Source organism: Amblyraja radiata, chromosome 4 (genome assembly GCF_010909765.2).
Source record: "Amblyraja radiata isolate CabotCenter1 chromosome 4, sAmbRad1.1.pri, whole genome shotgun sequence".
NCBI classification, from domain to species: domain Eukaryota; kingdom Metazoa; phylum Chordata; class Chondrichthyes; order Rajiformes; family Rajidae; genus Amblyraja; species Amblyraja radiata.
In genome coordinates this window covers 27,121,089-27,141,103 of record NC_045959.1, presented here as the reverse complement: position 1 = coordinate 27,141,103, position 20,015 = coordinate 27,121,089, and the positions used below count along the sequence as shown (strand labels likewise).

General features: G+C 47.0%; 1 protein-coding gene across 2 annotated transcripts in view; it reads left to right on the top strand.

The window, feature by feature from the left end:
- Nucleotides 1-3,103: 3,103 nt before the first annotated feature.
- The window catches only part of emc2 (ER membrane protein complex subunit 2), a 160,676-nt gene continuing 143,764 nt past the window's right edge, over nucleotides 3,104-20,015 (top strand). The window contains exons 1-2 of one of the 2 annotated variants that reach the window (XM_033019126.1): nucleotides 3,104-3,210; nucleotides 18,822-18,935. In XM_033019126.1, coding sequence (XP_032875017.1) covers nucleotides 3,171-3,210; nucleotides 18,822-18,935 — 154 coding nt within the window. In that variant the 5' untranslated portion in view covers nucleotides 3,104-3,170. Of the gene's footprint in view, nucleotides 3,211-17,529; nucleotides 17,552-18,821; nucleotides 18,936-20,015 lie in introns of those variants that run through there. The other variant, XM_033019128.1, reaches the window with a different exon arrangement.

The following is a 20,015-nucleotide window of genomic DNA, read 5'->3' as shown; positions in this document are numbered from 1 at the left end:
GAGGAGGCTGTTGTCCTGGCACCAGAGTGCTAGACCAGCCACCTCCTCCCGGTAGGCCTTCTCATCGTTGTCTGAGATCAGGCCCACCACCACAGTGTCATCAGCAAACTTAATTATTGAGTTGGAATTAGTTTAAAATCTTGAATACTCCCGTGGCGTGGATCTGACGTGAACCGTACTTCTCTTTCTAAGAAAGCCACCAGGTCTGGTAACATGGCTACTCGATTCATCGTTTCCATTACTTGGCCTGCTTTATCTCTTCACTTTTCTCTAGGTCTACAGGGTATTACTAACAGCATTCATTTCCTCCACATGGTCGAGATTTTTCATCGAGCTACAACAAACTCACTTAATGCCTCCATATCTTCTGACAATATCTTTCCAGCATAGGCTTTTTCTTGTATGCGTTAGAAATCCTCTGTTCGTTACCATAACGTTCTTTAAGTAACCTTCTTGCCTCTCGATAGCCTTGGCTTCCAGGCCCTTTTAGACAACTTTTTACAAGCACCTTAGCATGTCCGTGTAGATTAACCCTTATTATTCCATGCCATTTATAATATCCACTGCATATATGAGCATGCCATCCTTTACATCGTACTATGGTACTACACAGCTTTACACTAGCAAGGTTAGTCAGCTCTCTCTCTCTCTCTCTCTCTCTCTCACACCAGCGGAGCTAGATGAGAATGGCTGGCTGTTTGAATGTTCCTGTTTGCCTGTGGAATCAAGATTGATCTTCACTATGTGTGTTGCTGTGGATCATTAATAAACAGTCCCCTTGTGTAATGCACCAGAAATATTAAAGGGCCTGTCGCACTGCGGTGACCTAATTCGCACGTTTAGAAGAGTTTGCCCTCGACTCATACTCGCAGCATGGTCGACACAAGGTCCTAGGTCTTTGTAACTCTCCTTTGTGCTCGAGAGTAGTCCCCACGTAGTCGAGGCCTCTGCGTTTTTTTCAGCAAGTTGAAAAATGCCCACGAGTAAAAAAAGGTCTCCATGGAAAATATCGATATTGTTTTACTCGTAGGTTTAGTCGAGGTAGGTCGTAATGCTATCATAGGTAATCAAAGGCAATCGAAGATAGTCGAAGGTAAAGCTCGTTGAGAAAAATAAGGTTTCAATGCTGACAGTCGATCCAGCTTGAAGTTTTTCAGGCAAGTGCCCTCGAGCTTGAAGGTCGAAGACAGTAGCTGAAAAGTCGCATTAGTGGGACAGGCCCTTAAGCGCACTTTTTCATCAGTAGTTTTTATTTCTACTCCTTTGTGAAATTCCATTATGAAAGCTTCATACCGCAATCGATCACCGTCATATCTAGGAATTTCTATTGGTGGTAGGGTGGAAGGGAGATTTTGTTGAGAGATGAGTTTGTTGATTTCAGCTTGATTCCTCACCAATTCAAATAATTCGCCTTGAGATCCTTGGCTTGGCCCAGACGTACGATAAACAGGCCTCTGAAAAGAATACTGGTCTGAGTAAGCTTTGTCACGAGTCATATGACTAGTTGTTTTTCCCTGCTTAGGCCTCTTCGTATCATAAACAGGCATCCGCCAATCTTGGCTTGCTCGAGCCTGTGTATTAGGTCTCCGAAAAGAATACTGAATTGGTGGTTTGTACGAGCCTCATCAGGAGGCCCATAAATTTTCTTCGGTCTAGCACCCAGTTGCTGAGATGAAGTTTTGTCGCCCATCAACTGGCTATGTGCTAGTTCTGAGTCACGAGGCCGGATAGCCTCTGGCTGCAGATTTGATTTAGCTGTCTTTTGTGCAGTTCCTTTTCTGTAATAAGAGTTCATCCCATCAGATGCTTTAGAGCCGCATCTTGAACCCTCACTTTCCATTATCTCCTTCTTCGATTTGAAAATCGCCAACTTTGTGGCTAGTTCCAGCTGTTCTTTTTGTCGCATCATCTCTTCTTCTTGTCGCCTCATCTCTACTTTCAACTGTTCTCCTTGTCTCCTCATCTCTCCTTTCAGCTGTTCTTCGTGTTGCCTCATCTCATGTTTCTTCTCCAAGTCATTGAGAGAGCAACTAAATCAGCTTCGACCTCCATTCGAGCAGAGGCCCTTGACGCTGAACTAGCTATAGAGTCAGATTTATGTCTTTATCTTCGTGTAGATACATTCGAGATACTATCATGTGGTGTAATCACCTTTTCCATTTCAACACCTTGTTGCATTGCACTTTCAATTGTACCATAAGTAAGTTGTTCGATTTCAACTAAACATTTCTGCACATAATCTACAAACTCACCGAAAAAAATTCAATCTTTCTTGGAACCACTGGGTGTAGCTTTTGATTTCTTCCTGAGGCAGCTGTAAATCCAACAGTGCTTTTTGCTTTCCTCAACCTCGTGACCAAGGCTGAATAATTGCCCCAGATTGGATTGCACTATCTTCGCATTTTCTTTTGATTCCATTAGTTTCTTCTGGATTTCTATTTTCTTGATCATCTGCTTCCATAACTTGTTTCTCTCCTTCTGGGTTTCTTTCAGGTCGGCATCTTCTCCACCTGGCTTACTTGTTGAAGATTCCATGTCAAGTCAAGTCAAATCAAGAGAGTTTATTGTCATGTGTCCCAGATAGGACAATGAAATTCTTGCTGTGCTTCAGCACAACAGAATATAGTAGGCATGAATACAGAACATATCAGTGAGTCCATATACCATTATATAAATATATACACACATCAATAAATAATGGAGGGGGGGAGGTAGGGATGGGGGGGGGGGGGAGGGATGGAGGGGGGGGGGTAGGGAGGGGGAGGGAGGGGGGGGGAGGGGAGGGAGGGAGGGAGAAGGGAGGGGGGGGAGGGAGGGAGAAGAGGGGGGGGAGGGAAGGAGAAGAGGGGGGGGAGGGGGAGGGGAGGAAGGGAGGGGGCGAGTGGGTGAGGGCGGGGTCCACGCTCTTGGAGGTACACAAAAATGCTGGAGCATCTATGGAGCGAAGGAAACAAGAAGTTCTCCTCCTCTCTCCTCAAGGTCCACGCTCTTGGGTTTGGTTGCGTTTCGTTGCCTTGGCGATGACCAGGGCCGTGGGAAAGAACCAATCCGCTGCCAAGACTCTAACGGATCCCGCCCTCAGCCCCGGACACCGCTCCCATTGGTCGGGACGGTGAAGGGGCGTGGACGGCAATGCGCGCGACGTCAGCTCACGTGATCGAGTGGGCAACATGGCGTCGGTCGCGGACATGTTCGATGTGACCTGGGAAGGTGAGTGGCTCGTTGGTTAGCGGTGTGGCTGCGGGATCACGGCCAGGCATGGAGTTACCGCTGCATCCTTCCCGGTGGATGTTGAATCTTAACCGGCTAGCTTGGGAACGACGGGCCCCAGTTACCGGCGACCCAGCTGAGGTGCTCAGATCCGAGGCCGCCAGGGAATAGCGGCTGGCGGCCGGGTTGGGGGATTGGCCTCAGAGGATATTGGTGTCACCTTTAAAGAAAGGCCGAGCTTGTGTCGTGAAGCACAGGTTACATGTGAAGTGCCACCTGGCTGTCACAAGCTACTTCATGACAGTCGGAAAGGCTGTTCCAGCCTCAAGTTCGGCGTTAGAGGTCGTGTAAGTGGAACAACAGTGGATTAAAGAGCGAGGTGTCATGGGAGAGAAATATCGTGCTGTTTAAAATGAACAATAAAAGTATTCAAGAGGTCATGAGATGAAACTTGGTCAGGTTAGTCTGCAGTTGTACATAGACTTCACAAAGATGACGCAATTCATCCCCTGGGTGGATTTGAATGGATTATTCCATAAAGTTTGCCAACTTTATGATTTTTGTTTGGAACAAGTTGAATGTGACTATTTTGTGGTACCTTTTCACAATGTTGGCATTGTGTCCTTGCCAATGAGTATAGATTATTTTATTATTTTGAGGATCTTACAGTGTGTTTGTGCTGAAGGAGGGTCTTGACCCAAAATGTCACCTATCCATGTTCTCCAGGTCTGACCTGCTGAGTTACTCCAGCACTTTATGTCCCTTTTCTGTGTGTTAATTGGCTGCTATGTATCTTGTGTTACACCAAGTACAAAAGTGCTCAGGCCATAAAATAGTTTGGGATGTCCCTGAGAATATTGAAGTTAATTGTAACTTGAGAGGAAATATATACAAAGGTGTTTCATTAAAGTGTGTCGAAACATTTTGTTTTATCGCTCCATATTATGAATAAATATAGCTGCAGATTGTGAACTATGGCCCTCAGATTTTATGCTCGATTTGTAGAACATGTTGACAGTGATAACTCCACAGAAGCATTGCCCTCCAGCTCCCTGCCCTCCCAAGCCTCCAACCTCATCGTTCCCCAGCCCTGCACGGCCCGATTTTATCTTCTCCCTAGAATCCACAAACCTGACTGTCCTGGCAGACTCATTGTTTCTGCCTGTTCTTGTCCTACCGAACTTATTTCCACGTACCTAGACTCCATCCTATCACCCCCAGGTTAAATTCCCTCCCTATCTATGTTCCTGACACCTCACACGCTCTTTGTCGACTCCAGGAGTTCCATTTTCTAGGCCCCCATTCCCTCATCTTCACCATGGATGTCCAGTCTCTCTACACCTCCATCCCCCACCAGGAGGGTCTCAAAGCCCTCCCTTTCTCCCTCGACCGGAGAAGCAACCAACTGATATTCTACTGATACTCTCCTCTGCCTAGCGGAGCTGGTCCTTACAGTTAATAACTTTTTGTTTGACTCCTCCCATATCCTCCAAATACAAGGCGTAGCTATAGGCACGCGCATGGGCCCTAGCTATGCCTGCCTCTTTGTAGGGTACGTCGAACAATCCTTGTTTTGAAGACATACAGTGGCCAATCCCCAAACTTTACCTCTGCTACATCGACGACTGCATTGGTGCTACCTCCTGCACCTACACACAACTCACTGACTTCATCCATTTCACCACTAACTTCCATCCGGCACTCAAATACACCTGGATCATTTCTGACATTTCCCAACCATTTCTTGACCTCACTATCTCAATCGCAGGGGATAGACTCCTGACCGACATCCACTATAAACCCACTGACTCCCATGACTATCTGGACTACACTTCTTCGCACCCTGCTTCCTGTAAGGACTCCATCCCCCTACTCCCAGTTCCTCCGTCTATGCCGCATCTGCACCCAAGATGAGGTGTTCCTCACCAGGGTATCGGATTTGTGCTCATTTTTCAGGGGACGGGTGTTCCCCTCCTCTACCATAGATGAGGCTCTCACCAGGAACTTCTATACCCCTTGACTCGACTCTACTCTCTCTCCCCATCCCCCCCCCCCCCACTCGTAACAAGGGCAGAGTCCCCCTTGTCCTCACCCACCCTACCAGCCGTCACATACAACAAATAATCCTCCGTCAGTTTCGCCACCTCCAACGTGACCCCACCACTCGCCACATCTTCCCAACTCCTGTCTGCTTTCCGCAGAGACCGCTCTCTCCGTAACTCCCTGGTCAATTTGTCCCTTCCCACCCGAACCACCCCCTCTCTGGGCACTTTCCCTTGCAACTGCAAGAAATGCTACACTTGTCGCTTTACCTCCCCCCTTGACTCCATTCAAGGACCCAAGCAGTATTTTCAGGTGCGGCAGAGGTTCACCTGCACCTCCTCCAACCTCATCTATTGCATCCGCTGCTCTAGGTGTCAGCTGCTCTACATCGGTGAGACCAAGCGTAGGCTTGGCGATCGCTTCGCTTAACACCTCCGCTCTGTTTGCAATAACCAACCTGATCTCCCAGTGGCTCGGCACTTCAACTCCCCCTCTCATTCCGAATCCGACCTTTCTGTCCTCGGCCTCCTCCATGGCCAGAGTGAGGACCTACGTAAATTGGAGGAGCAGCACCGCATAATTCGCTTGGGCAATTTGCACCCCAGCGGTATGAACATTGACTTCTCTAATTTCAGGTAGTCCTTAGTTTCTCCTCCCCTTCTCAGCGCTCCCTCAGCCCACTGGCTTCACCTCTTCCTTTCTTCTTCTGGCCGAAACGTTGCCTATTTCCTTCGCCCCATAGATGCTGCCTCACCCACTGAGTTTCTCCAGCATTTTTGTTTACGAACCATTGATACGGTTGTGTGTGAGATCCATCTGCATAGCCCTATGTGTGGCACATTGTTGCAGCAGTGTTTGCTTCTATCTTGTAACATCTGAGACCCGAGTTTGATCTTAACATCTGGTGCTGGATGCTGCGAGCACTTTTTCACATGATGTTCTAGTATTCTTTCACATCCCAGAATGTTGCTGGTAAATTAATGGGGGGAAAATGAATGGAGGAAAATCAAGGGAGAGTTGGTGGCCATCTGTGAGAAAGTATAAGTTACAGAGATCCATGTAAATAAGAAAGTGAACAAAACAATTGGAAATGCTCCCTTGGGAGCCACTGTCCCAAGTGGGGTGAATAACCTCCTGTCATTACAAGTATAAGATTATGTAGTTTGTGCTTGCTCTGACAGTCTCCTATGTAGAGGGAAATTACTTATTTAGTCCATGTAGACTTATTTTGTCTACATGGACTAAAATCACAGCAGTAGATTTATTTAATGTGTTGGATAGTGTTAGTGTTGATAACTGGGCATGCAGTGAAAGTAACATTCTGACTTCCAGAAGACTGAACAGTGTACTGATCTCAGGATGATTGTTTTAGAAAAGCTGAAGCTACACCACAAATTATTTGGGCAAGTGGGCAAAAAGTTGCTCAAGAAGCAAATTTTGAGGAGTGTAAGTTTAGGGTAAGAATTCCACAGCTTTAGACCCAGGCAGTAAGAGGGGTGATCACCAGTAATGAAGTGGTGACAATGACCAATTTGCTGGGCAAAATTGGATGATGAATTGTGAATGGGGATACAAGGCATGAAAAGGGAGCAGTCAGTCAACCCTTGTAATGAAACCCAAAGCCGCCCGAAAAGTTGCTTTCACTAAAAAAATTGTTATCTTGAGCTGTTATTACACTTTTCCCATCCAGTCTTTGTACAGCGTAGGTTTACAAGGTTAATTCCCGGGATGGCGGGACTGTCATATGCTGAGAGAATGGAGCAGCTGGGCTTATACATTCTGGAGTTTAGAAGGATGAGAGAGGATCTCATTGAAACATATAAGATTGTTAAGGGTTTGGACACGCTAGAGGCAGGAAACATGTTCCCGATGTTGGGGGAGTCCAGAACCAGGGGCCACAGTTTAAGAATAAGGAGTAAGCCATTTAGAACGGAGATGAGGAAACACTTTTTCTCACAGAGAGTGTTGAGTCTGTGGAATTCTCTGCCTCAAAGGCAGGTTCTCTGGATGCTTTCAAGAGAGAGCTAGATAGGGCTCTTAAAAATAGCGGAGTCCGGGGATATGGGGAGAAGGCAGGAATGGGGTACTGATTGGGGATGATCAGCCATGATCACATTGAATGGCGGTGCTGGCTCGAAGGGCCAAATGGCCTACTCCTGCACCTATTGTCTATTGTATATTCACTAGAGCTATCTGACACACAAAATTATCACTTTACCTCGGTACACATGACAATAAACATGACTATGACACACTGGGCACAATTTTACCGAAGCCAATTAACCTGCAAACCTGTACATCTTTGGAGTGTGGGAGGAAACTGAACATCCTGAGAAATCCCCCACAGTCACAGGGAGAACAAACAAACTGTACAGACAGTACCTGTTGTCAGGATTGACCCTGGGTGTCTGGCGCTGTAAGGCAGCAACTCTACCATTGTGCCATTGTGCCTCCCTGACCATAAGGTGCTCTGGGTCAATGTGAAATTATTTTTCTCATGGTGCTGGTAACATCTTTTTTCCAGAGTGGGTGATAGGATTTACTGCTGAGAGACTATTTGGGCTGGATAGTCATATCCTCCTGCCATCATTCTGTGGTTGGAGTTTAAGCAAGATCCTTAAATATTTACGTACAACTGAAGTGAAGACCCTCCTGATTAGCCTTTGTGGCAAAATAGAGTGGAGCTGTGTCTACTTGGGTAGTTGCATTCCTTTCTGGGGATCTACTGCTTTCTGTACATTAAGTAGTCATTCCATATAACAAAACCATATAACCATATAACAATTACAGCATGGAAACAGGCCATCTCGACCCTTCTAGTCCATGCCAAACACGTATTCTCCCCTAGTCCCATATACCTGCGCTCATTCCAACTATTTTATTTCAAGATCTCCTACCCTGATTCCATTATGCATCTTTAATCGTAAAATACTTTAACACGAATCATACTTCACCTTGTGATTTTGAACATTTGGTTCACATTTGGTTTTCTAGATTTATTATGAAAATTATGGATTTTGCTAGGATAGAACCTTACGGAAATGTTACTGTTTACACCTGTCCATTGGATTGAATAGGTCAGCACTTGCACAACGTACAATGAATCTCAAACGAAGATTTACGCGGATGTTGCCAGGGCTAGAGGGCCTGAGCTATAGGGAGAGGTTGAGTAGGCTGGAACTCTGTTCCATGGAGCACAGGAGGATGAGGGATGATCTTATAGAGGTGTATGAAGGTGAAGGGGAAAAGATTTAACAGGAATCTGAGGGGTAACTTTTTCATTCAAAGGGTGGTGGGCGTATGGAACAAGCCGCCAGAGGAAGTGGTTGAGGCAGGGACTATCCCAACGTTTGAGGAACAGTTAAGGAAAAGTTAGACAGGTACATGGATCGGACAGGTTTGGAGGGATATAGGCCAAAGACATGCAGGTGGATCTAATATAGCAGGGACATGTTGGCCGGTGTTGGCAAGTTCAGAAGCCGTATCCACTGAGTTCTCCCAAGGCACTGTCAGTTCTATAAAATATGCTATCTGCTAACTAATTGACCATAACACTACATCTGGCCTCAAACTGGTACTAATTATTTTCTGCGGAACAACAAGTTTTCCTCCTAAGTCTACCTGCATCTTGCAATCATTGGCTCCACTTAGCTGGCCTAGCTCATGCCTGTTTGAAACCGTTCCTCCTCTTCCTTTCTCTCCCTCATGGCCAAAATCAACCACTACACTCGCAGTCCTATTGCATATTGAATTCAACTGTGCTCTCCTGTCATTTGCCGGAGCGATACAATTCAAGACCTGGTTATACCGCCAAGTATGCCAACCTTAAGAAAGGCGAGTCTTACATCTTGACAAAATATGGCTCAATGTTGCCACCTCCGAACACGGGGGACGCGCTGGGTCTCCACCTACCCACTGAGGTTCTGCAGTGATGCTAGCACATCTTGCATGACCTGCCTCCATGCACCACAGATCCCTCCAACTAAACCTTTTCTACATTTTTCCAATTCATCCACTTGCTTAACCTGAGCCAATGCCCTTATACATCCCACTGCTTCCTCTTGACAACATACTTGCTCCACAACCAATTTCCTCCTCTCTGTTGGACCTGCCTTACTCCACGCTGGTTTCCCTGTACTAAGCCCGAGGCCTCCTTTCCCATGCTGCACCCTACCAACAATGTCTGCCAACACTCCCTGACGAGCTAAATGCGTTTTATGCACGCTTTGATAGGGAGAACACGGATGTGCCTTCCCGAGACCCCATTCGCCGTGATGGTATTTCAGTCACAGTCACATAGGCTGACGTCAGGAGATCCTTCAGGGGGGTAAACCCTCGTAAAGTGCCTGGACCTGATGGTATACCCGGTCGTGTTCTTAAAAACCTGTGCGGACCAACTGGCTGGGGTTTTTACGGACGTATTCAACCTGAGATCTGAGGTTCCCACCTGCTTTAAAAGGGTATCAATAATACAAAAATGCTGGAGAAACTCAGGGGGTCGAGACTCTTCTTCAGACTGATGTGAGGGTGGGGGGAGGGGGGGGATCGGGAAGAAGAAAGGAAGAGATCAGGTAGGTTAATGAAAACCGAGCGGAGGTGTTGGGCGAAGCGATCGCCAAGCCTAAGCTTGGTCTCACCGATGTAGAGAAGCTGACATCTAGAGCAGCGGATGCAATAGATGAGGTGGAGGAGGGGCAGGTGAACCTCTGCTGCACCTGGAAAGACTGCTTGGGTCCTTGAATGGAGTCGATGGGGGAGGTAAAGCGACAAGTGTAGCATTTCCTGCGGTTGCAAGGGAAAGTGCCAGGAGAGGGGGTGGTTTGGGTGGGAAGGGACGAATTGATCAGGGAGTTACGGAGGGAGCGGTCTCTGTGGAAAGCATACATGGGGGGAGATGGGATGATGTGGCCAGTGGTGGGATCCTGTTGGAGGTGGCGAAAAGGTCGGAGGATTATTTGTTGTATGTGATGGCTGGTAGGGTGGGTGAGGACAAGGGGGACTCTGCCCTTGTTGCGAGTGGGGGGATGGGGAGTGAGAGCAGAGTTACGGGGTATAGAAGAGACCCTGCTGAGAGCCTCATCTTTAGTAGAAGAGGGGAATCCCCGTTCCCTGAAGAATGAGGACATCTCAGATGCCCTGGTGTGGAACACCTCATCCTGGGTGCAGATGCGGCGTAGACGGAGGAATTTGGAGTAGGGGATGGAGTCCTTACAGGAAGCAGGGTGGGAAGAAGTGTAGTCCAGATAGCCATGGGAGTCAGTGGGTTTATAGTGGATGTTGGTCAGTAGTCTATCACCTGCGATGGAGATAGTGAGGTCTAGAAATGGTAGGGAAATGTCGGAAATGGTCCAGGTGTATTTGAGTTCCGGATGGAAGTTCGTGGTGAAATGGATGAGTTGTGTGTGGGTGCAGGAGGTAGCACCAATGCAGTCGTCGATGTAGCGGAGGTAGAGTTTGGGGATAGGGCCACGGTATGCCTTGAACAAGGATTGTTTGACGTACCCTACAAAGAGGCAGGCATAGCTGGGGCCCATGCGTGTGCCCATAGCTATGCCTTGTATTTGTAGGAAATTGGAGGAGTCAAACGAGAAGTTATTAAGGGTGAGGACCAACTGCGCTAGGCGGAGGAGAGTATCAGTAGACGGGTTTGGTTGGTTCTTTGGTCGATGAAGAAACGGAGGACTTTGAGACCCTCCTGGTGGGGGATGGAGGTGTAGAGTGACTGGACATCCATGGTGAAGATGAGGGAATGGGAGCCTGGAAAATGGAAGTCATGGAGTAGACGAAGAGTGTGTGAGGTGTCTTGAACATAGGTAGGGAGGGATTTAACCAGGGGCGATAGGATGGAGTCGAGGTACGTGGAAATATGTTCGGTGGGGCACGAACAGGCAGAAACAATGGGTCTGCCAGGAGAGTCAGGTTTGTGGATTTTGGGGAGAAGGTAAAATCGGGCCGTGTGGGGCTGGGGAACGATGAGGTTGGAGGCTTGGGAGGGCAGAGAGCCGGAGGTGATGAAGTCAGTGATGGTGCTAGAGATAGTGTCCTGGTGCTCATCTGTGGGGTCATGGTCCAAGGATAAGTAGGGGGAGGTGTCTGAGACTTGGCGCGTGGCCTCAGCCTTGTAGAGATCAGCGCGCCAGACTACCATGGCAGGTTTGATCACCCAGTGTGGGTTGTTGCAGAGTGAATGGAGGGCTGTACGTTCGGGGGGGGAGGTTAGAGTGAGAAAGGGAAGTGGAGATGTTGAGGCGGTTGATGTCCCGCCAGCAGTTTAAAATAAAAAGGTCCAAAGCCGGTAGAGGGCCATGAGGGGGAGTCCAATAAGAGGGGGTCCATTGGAGACGGGAGAAGGGATAATCACTGGGGGGTGATGACTCCTTCCCATGGAAAAACGCTTTGAGGCGAAAGCGACCGAAGAAGAGCTCCACATTGTGGCGGATGCGGAACTCATTGAGGTGGGGACGGAGGGGAACAAAGGTGAGGCCTCTGCTGAGAATAGACCGTTCAGTATCAGAGAGGGGGAGGTCGGGGGGGGGGGGGGGGGTGGTGAACACACGGCAAGGATGGGGATTGGGGCCTGATTAAGGCAGGTGAGTGGACTGAGGTCGAGGTGCTGTCTGGTTGGGGGGGGGGGGGGAGGTGGGGGGGGGGGGGTTGGTGGGTGGTCAGCGAGGAAGGGGGTATGAGGACTATACTGTGGGTGGGGAAGAGCTGGGGTCACATGGTTTGGGGGGGAAGGGGAAGACCCAGTGGAACAACCACTGATGTTCCATGGGATAGGGGGACGAGCACGAGGACCCAGCGCAGTCAGGGCCCATGATGTTAGTGTCTGCAGCATGGAGACTTCAGGCCCGGTGTTGAGCCTACAACTCGGGTAAGGCGACGGCTGTGGCCTGCTGGAGAGCGGTGGAGTGGCGAGGATCGGGAGAGTTGTTGGTGGAGGCCTGCGGGGGAGTGGAGTCCGGGTCAGCTTGCGAAGCGTAGGAGGTCCCGGTCAGCGGATGGCCGGTGAGGCGGCGAAGTTCGACGATCCCGGTGAGGTGGAGAGGTTGGGCCGTCCCGGTGAGGTGACGAGGTGAGTAGCCCCCGGTGAGGTGGCGAGGTTTGGAGGGCTCAGTGAGGCGGGGAGGTTCGTAGATCCCGGCGAGGCGGTGAGGTTCGGCTGTCACATTATGGTGGCGATAGTCGGAGGAATCGGGGAGGTAGCGAGGGTCGGCGTAATCGGTGAGGGGGCGATATTCAGAGTTACCGGTGAGGTAACCAATAATACCGGTGCCCAAGAAGAGTAAGGTGACGTGCCTCAATGACTATCAACCAGTGGCAACTAACGTCTGTGATGATGAAGTGAGATGATTATGATGCATATCAACTCCTACCTCGACAAGAACCTCGACCCACTGCAGTTCGCTTACCGCCACAACATATCAACGGTGGATGCGATCTCACTGGCTCTCCACACTGCTCTGGACCAATTGGACAAAAAAACTCATATGTCAGGCTGTTATTCATTGACTACAGCTCGGCATTTAATACCATCATCCCCTCCAAGCTGGTTACCAAGCTCTCAGATCTGGGTCTCTGCACATCCCTCGGCAATTGGATCCTCGACTTCCTCATCCACAGACCACAGTCTGTCCATATTGGTGGAAATGTGTCATCCTTGATGACAAACTGCACGGGAGCATCTCAAGGCTGCGTGCTCAGCCCCCTGCTGTACTCACTCTAAACTCATGACTGCGTAGCCGGACATAGTGCGAACTCCATCATCAAGTTCGCCGACGACACCCCTGTTGTGGGACGAGTCACTGATGATGATGAGTATAGAAGTGAGATCGACCGAATGACCAAATGGTACAAGCACAATAACCTGGCTCTCAACACCAGCAAAACCAAGGAACTGATTATGGACTTTGGAAGGGGTAGGATAGGGACCCACAATCCCGTTTATATCAATGGGACGATGGTGGAAAGGGTCAAGAACTTCAAATTCCTGGGCGTTCATATTTCCGAAGATATTTCCTGGTCCCAGCACACTGATGCAATTATAAAGAAAGCACATCAGCGCCTCTACTTTCTGAGAAGATTACGGAGAGTCGGTATGTCAAAGAGGACTCTCTTGGACTTCTACAGATGCACAGAGCATGCTGACTGGTTGCTTCATGGCTTGGTTCGGCAACCTGAGCGTCCAGGAGCGGAAAAGAATGCAGAAAGTTGTGACCACTGCCCGCCCATCATCGGCTCTGACCTCCCCACCGTCGAATGGATCTATCGCAGTCGCTGCCTCAAAAAGGCTGCCAACATTGTCAAGGACCCACACCATCCTGGCCACACACTCATTTCTCCGCTGCCATCAGGTAGAAGGTACAGTAGCCTGAAATCTGGTACATCCAGGTTCAGGAACAGCTTATTCCCCACAGCCATCAGGCTATTAAACTTGCCATCAAACAAATTTTGAACTATAACAGCCTATTGCACTTTATCTGTTTATTTATGTGTATATTGATATGGTCTATGCTATATAGACACACTGTATTTATGCTCACAATATTATGTTGTGCTGCAGCAAGCAAGAATTTCATTGTCCTATCTGGGACACATGACAATAAACTCACTTGACGTATGCCGCAGAGCTGCCTGTGCTTCCCGTACTGCCGGCCGAGTTCCACTTCTTCCCTCGAGTTACATTTGGCACGAGAAATACATCAATTGCTTCTTTGTTGCGGTGATATATCCGGAAACTCCTCGAAAGCACTGTGGGGATATCTTCATGCAATCTGTGGTTCAAGGTGGAAGTTCCTCACCACCTTGAGGATACCTAGTAATGGACAGTTAATGTTGGTGTTGGCATGTCGTGTCAATAAATAACATAATGGTACGCCTGGACTATAGTGATTCTCAGCCTATTGAACAATAATTGCTTTTTTGATTGGTATCCTTCCATTGTGGTTGGGCTGAGATTGAGGATGTATGGGAAAAGGTGCAGTCGGATTAAGGCTCTGTTATCATGTTGTAAATTATATTTCTGGGAATATGATTACAACTTGGCTGTTTTGTCCCAGTTTGCCAAACATGCCCTGCTGTTTGCAAGATAAGGAATGAGAAGTACCTCGGCTATGAAATGTTGCAGCGCCTACCAGAGGGAATTGGGTCAAGAGGGAACTGCAGTGAGAAAGTTGTCATTTTCAATTCATTGCACATATTCAGATCTCCAAAGACTTTGGTCAAATGCAATGTTTGGGAGAAAGACTCATTAGTTACTTATTTGCCTCTACTCCACAATTTGAGATTTGTAATAGAAACAATAGTCACCCCCATTTCGGGGCACCATAATGTTTGGGACACAGCAATGTCATGTAAATGAAAATAGTCATGTTTTTGTTGCATATCCTTTGCGTACAATGACTGCTTGAAGTCTGCGATTCATGGACATCACCAGTTGCTGGGTGTCTTCTCTGGTGATGCTCTGCCAGGCCTGTATTGCAGCCATCTTTAGCTTATGCTTGTTTTGGGGCTAGTACCCTTCAGTTTTCACTTCAGCATATAAAAGGCGTGCTCAATTGGGTTCAGATCGGGTTATTGACTTGGCCACTTAAGAATTGACCATTTTGTAGCTTTGGAAAAACTCCTTTGTTGCTTTATCAGTATGTTTCGAATCATTGTCTTCCTGTAGAATGAACTGCTGGCCAATGAGTTTTGAAGCATTTGTTTGAACTTGAGCAGATAGGATGTGTCTATACACTTCAGAATTCTTTACGCTACTACCATCAGCAGTTGTATCATCAATGAAGATAAGTGAACCAGTACCTTCAGCAGCCATACATGCCCAGGGCATAACACCCCCACCACCGTGTTTCACAGATGAGGTGGTATGCTTTGGATATTGGGCAGTTTCATCTCTCCTCCATACTTTGTTGCCATCACTCTGATATAAGTTAATCTTCATCTCATCTGTCCACAAGACCTTTTTTCCCAGAACTGTGGTTGCTCTTTTTAGTTCTTCTTGGCAATGTTCATGAAGTGGACAGTGGTCATTGACAAATCCACACCTGACTCCTGAAGATTGTTTCTAATATGTCGGACAGATGTTTGGGGATTTTTCTTAATTATGGAGAGAATTCTTCTGTCATCAGCTGTGGAGGTCTTCCTTGGCCTGCCAGTCCCTTTGTGATTAGTAAGCTCACCAGTGCTCTCTTTCTTCTTAATGATGTTCCAAACAGTTGATTTTGGTCAACCTAATGTTTGACTGATGTCTCTAATAGTTTTATTCTTGTTTCTCAGTCTCATAATGGCTTCTTTGACTTTCATTGGCACAACTTAAGAAGTAAACTAGATGAGCTTGAGGCTCAGTTAGAGGTTGGTAGATATGACATTGTGGGGATTACTGAGACATGGCTGCAGGAGGATCGGGCCTGGGAACAATATTCAGGGTTATACATCCTATAGAAAGGACAGGCAGGTGGGCAGAGGAGGGGGGGTAGCTCTGCTGGTGGTGCATGGAATTCAGTCCCTTGTGAAGGAAGACATAGGGACTGACGAGGTAGGGTCACTGTGGATTGAGTTGAAGATTTGAAAAGGCAAGAAGACACTAATTGGTGTTATCTACAGACCCCCAAATAGTAGCCCGGATGTCGGGTGTAAGTTGCAGCAGGAGTTAAAACTGGCATGTAACGAAGTTAATGCCACTGTGGTGATGGGGGATTTCAATATGCAGGTAGACTGGTAAAATCAGGTTGGTTCAGGACCCCAAGAAAGAGAGTTTGTAGAGTGCCTCCGCGAAGGATTCTTAGACCAGCTTGTAATGGAGCCGACCAGAGAAAAGACATTTCTGGATTTAGTGTTGTCTAATGAACCAGATTTGATAATAGAACTCAAGGTAAAGGAACCGCATGGAGGTAGTGATTATAATATGATTAGTTTTTATCTGCAATTTGAGAAGGAGAAGGTTAAATCGGAAGTGTCAGTGATGCAGTTGAACAAAGGGGACTATGTAGGCATGAGAGAGGAGCTGGCCAGGGTAGACTGGAAAGGGATCCTAGCGGGAATGACGGTGGAACATCAATGGCAGGAATTTCTGGGCATAATCCGGAAGTCGCAGGATCATTTCATTCCAAAAAGGAAGAAAGATTCTAAGGGGAGTAGGAGGTAACCGTGGCTGACAAGAGAAGTTAGGGATAGAATAAAACTAAAAGAAAAGATGTATAACACAGCAAAGAGTAGTCGGAAGCCAGAGAATTGGGAAACTTTCATAGGACAACAGAAGGAAACAAAACGGGCAATACAGGCTGAAAAGATGAAGTACGAGGGGAAGCTGGTCAGGAATATAAAGAAGGACAGTAAAAGCTTCTTTAGATATGTTAAGGGAAAAAGAGTAGCAAAGTCAAGTGTGGAAATGGCAGAAGAGTTGAATAGGTACTTTGGATCTGTCTTCACTAAGGAAGACACAAACAATCTCCCAGATATACTGGAGTACAGAGGATCTAAGGGGGTAGAGGAACTAAAATAAATTTTCATTAGGCGAGAAATAGTATTGGGTAGGCTAATGGGACTGAAGGATGATAAATCCCCTGAGCTTGATGGTCTGCATCCCAGGGTCCTCAGGGAGGTGGCTCTAGAAATAGTGGACGCATTGGTGATCATTTTCCAATGTTCAATAGATTCAGGATCTGTTCCTGGGGATTGGAGGATAGCTATTATAATGTTATCCCACTTTTCAAGGAAGGAGCGAGAGAGAAAACATGGAATTACAGACCAGTTAGCCTAACTTCGGTGGTGGGAAAGATGCTGGAGTCAATTATTAACAAGGTAATAATGGGGCATTTGGTTAGCAGTAAAAGGGTTAGTCCAAGTCAACATGGATTTATGAAAGGGAAATCATGCTTAACTAACCTTCTGGAATTTTTTGAGGACGTGACAAGTAAAATGGATGAAGGGGAGCCAGTGGATGTAGTGTATCTAGACTTTCAGAAAACCTTTGATAAGGTCCCGCACGGAGACCGGTGACTAAAATTAGAGCACATGGTATTGGGGGTAGGGTGTTGACATGGATAGAAAATTGGTTGGCAGCCAGGAAGCGAAGAGTAGGAGTGAACGTGTCCTTTTCAGAATGGCAGGCAGTGGTGAGTGGAGTGCCGCAAGGCTCGGTGTTGGGGCCGCAACTGTTTACCATATATATTAATGATTTGGAAGAGGGAATTAGGAGCAACACTAGCAAGTTTGCGGATGACACAAAGCTGGGTGGCATTGTGAACTGTGAAGAGGATGTTAGGAGGTTGCAGGGTGACCTGGGCAGGTTGAGTGAGTGGGCAGATGCGTGGCAGATGCTGTATAATATAGATAAATGTGAGGTTATCCACTTTGGTGGCAAAAACAAGGGGGCAGATTATTATCTCAATGGGGTTAGGTAAGGGGGAGGTGCAGCGAGACCTGGGTGTCCTTGTCACTGAAAGTTGGCATGCAGGTACAGCAGGCAGTGAAGAAAGCTAAAGGAATGTTGGCCTTCATTACGAGAGGATTTCAGTATAGCAGTAAAGAGGTTCTTCTGTAGTTGTATAGGGCTCTGGTGAGACCACATCTGGAGTATTGTGATCATTTTTGGTCACCTAATTTGAGGAAGGACATCCTTGTGATTGAGGCAGTGCAGTGTATGTTCACGAGATTGATCCCTGGGATGGCGGGACTGTCATATGAGGAAAGATTGAAAAGACTAGGCTTGTATTCACTGGCGTTTAGGATGAGGGGGAATCTTATAGAAACATATAAAATTATAAAAGGACTGGACAAGTTAGATGCAGGAAAAATGTTCCCAATGTTGGGCGAGTCCAGAACCAGGGTCCACAGTCTTAGAATAAAGGGGAGGCCATTTAACACTGAGGTGAGAAAAACCTTTTTCACCCAGAGAGTTGTGAATTTATGGAATTCCCTGCTACAGAGGCCAAATCACTGGATGGATTCAAGAGAGAGTTAGATAGAGCTCTAGGGGCTAGTGGAATCAAGGGATATGGGGAGAAGGCAGGCACGGGTTATTGATTGGGGACGATCAGCCATGATCACAATGAATGGAGGTGCTAGCTCGGAGGGCCGATTGGCCTCCTCCTGCACCTATTTCCTATGTTTCTATGTAACTTTGGTCCTCATATTGATCAACAGCAATAAATGTTTCCAAAGGTGATGGAAAGACTGGAAGAAAGGCTAGATACTGAGAGCTCTCTTAGACCTGCATTAAGGAGGCAATTGAACACACCTGAACAATTACAAACACCTGTGAAGCCATGTGTCCCAAACATTATGGTGCCCTGAAATGGGGGTGACTATGTATAAACACAGCTGTAATTTCTACATGGTGAAACCAAAATGTATAAAAATACCCTTTAATAAAATTTGACGATGTGCTCTTTAACCACATGTGATTTTTTTTCTATTACATATCTCAAATTGTGGAGTACAGAGGCAAATAAATAAATGATTGGTCTTTGTCCAAAACATTATGGAGGGCACTGTAGATTTTACAGTATGGAATAAGTCTGTCTTTGCTACTGGGGCCAAAGTCTTCCTCTGCTTTTTATTTTCAGAAATGCGTGACAAGTTGCGAAAATGGCGAGATGAGAACAACCGGAACAGTGAGCAGATTGTGGATGTTGGTGAAGAGTTAGTAAATGACTATGCTTCAAAACTTGGCGATGACAGTGAGTATAATATTATTTGTGGGATGGGGTTGGGAGTAGAAGGAATCACTATACAGAGTGATATTTTTTTCCATATTTTTTTGTACATTATGATGTCTACTGAAATTCTGCATTTCACTGTTATGGACAATAGGTGCAGGAGTAGGCCATTCGGCCTTTTGAGCCAGCACCGGCATTCAATGTGATCATGGCTGATCATCCCCAATCAGTACCCCGTTCCTGCCTTCTCCCCATATCCCCTGACTCTGCTACCTTTAAGAGCCCTATCTAGCTCTCTCTTGAAAGTATTTAGAGAACTGGCCTCCACCACCCTCTGAGGCAGAGAATTCCACACTCGCAACTCTCTGTATGAAAAAGTGTTTCCTCATCTCCGTTCTAAATGGCTTACCCCTTTGTCTTAAACAGTGGCCCCTGGTTCTGGACTCCCACAACATCGGGAAATGTTTCCTGCTTCTAGCGTGTCCAAACTCTTAATAATCTTATATGTTTCAATAAGATTCCCTCTCATTCTTCTAAACTCCAGAGTATAGAAGCCCTGCCGCTCCATTCTCTCGGCATATGACAGCCCTGCCAATTCCGGGAATTAACTTTGTAAATCTACGCTGCACTCCCTCAATAGCAATAATGTCCTTCCTCTAATTAGGGGACCAAAACTGCACACAATACTCCAGGTGTGGTCTCACTAGGGCCCTGTACAACGGCAGAAGGACCTCTTTGCTCCTATACTCAACTCCCCTTGTTATGAAGACCAACATGCCATTCGCTTTCTTCACTGCCTGCTGTACCTGCATGGTTACTTTCATTGACTGATGAACAAGGACCCCCAGATCCCGTTGTACTTCCCCTTTCCCCAAATTGACTCCATTTAGATAATAATCTGCCTTCCTGTTGTTGCTACCAAAGTGGATAACCTCACATTTATCCACATTAAACTGCATCTGCCATGCATCTCAACCAACCTGTCAAAGTCACCCTGCATTCTCGTAGCATCCTCCTCACAGTTCGCACTGCCACCCAGCTTTGTGTCATCTGCAAATTTGCTAATGTTACTTTGAATCCCTTCATCTAAATGATTGATGT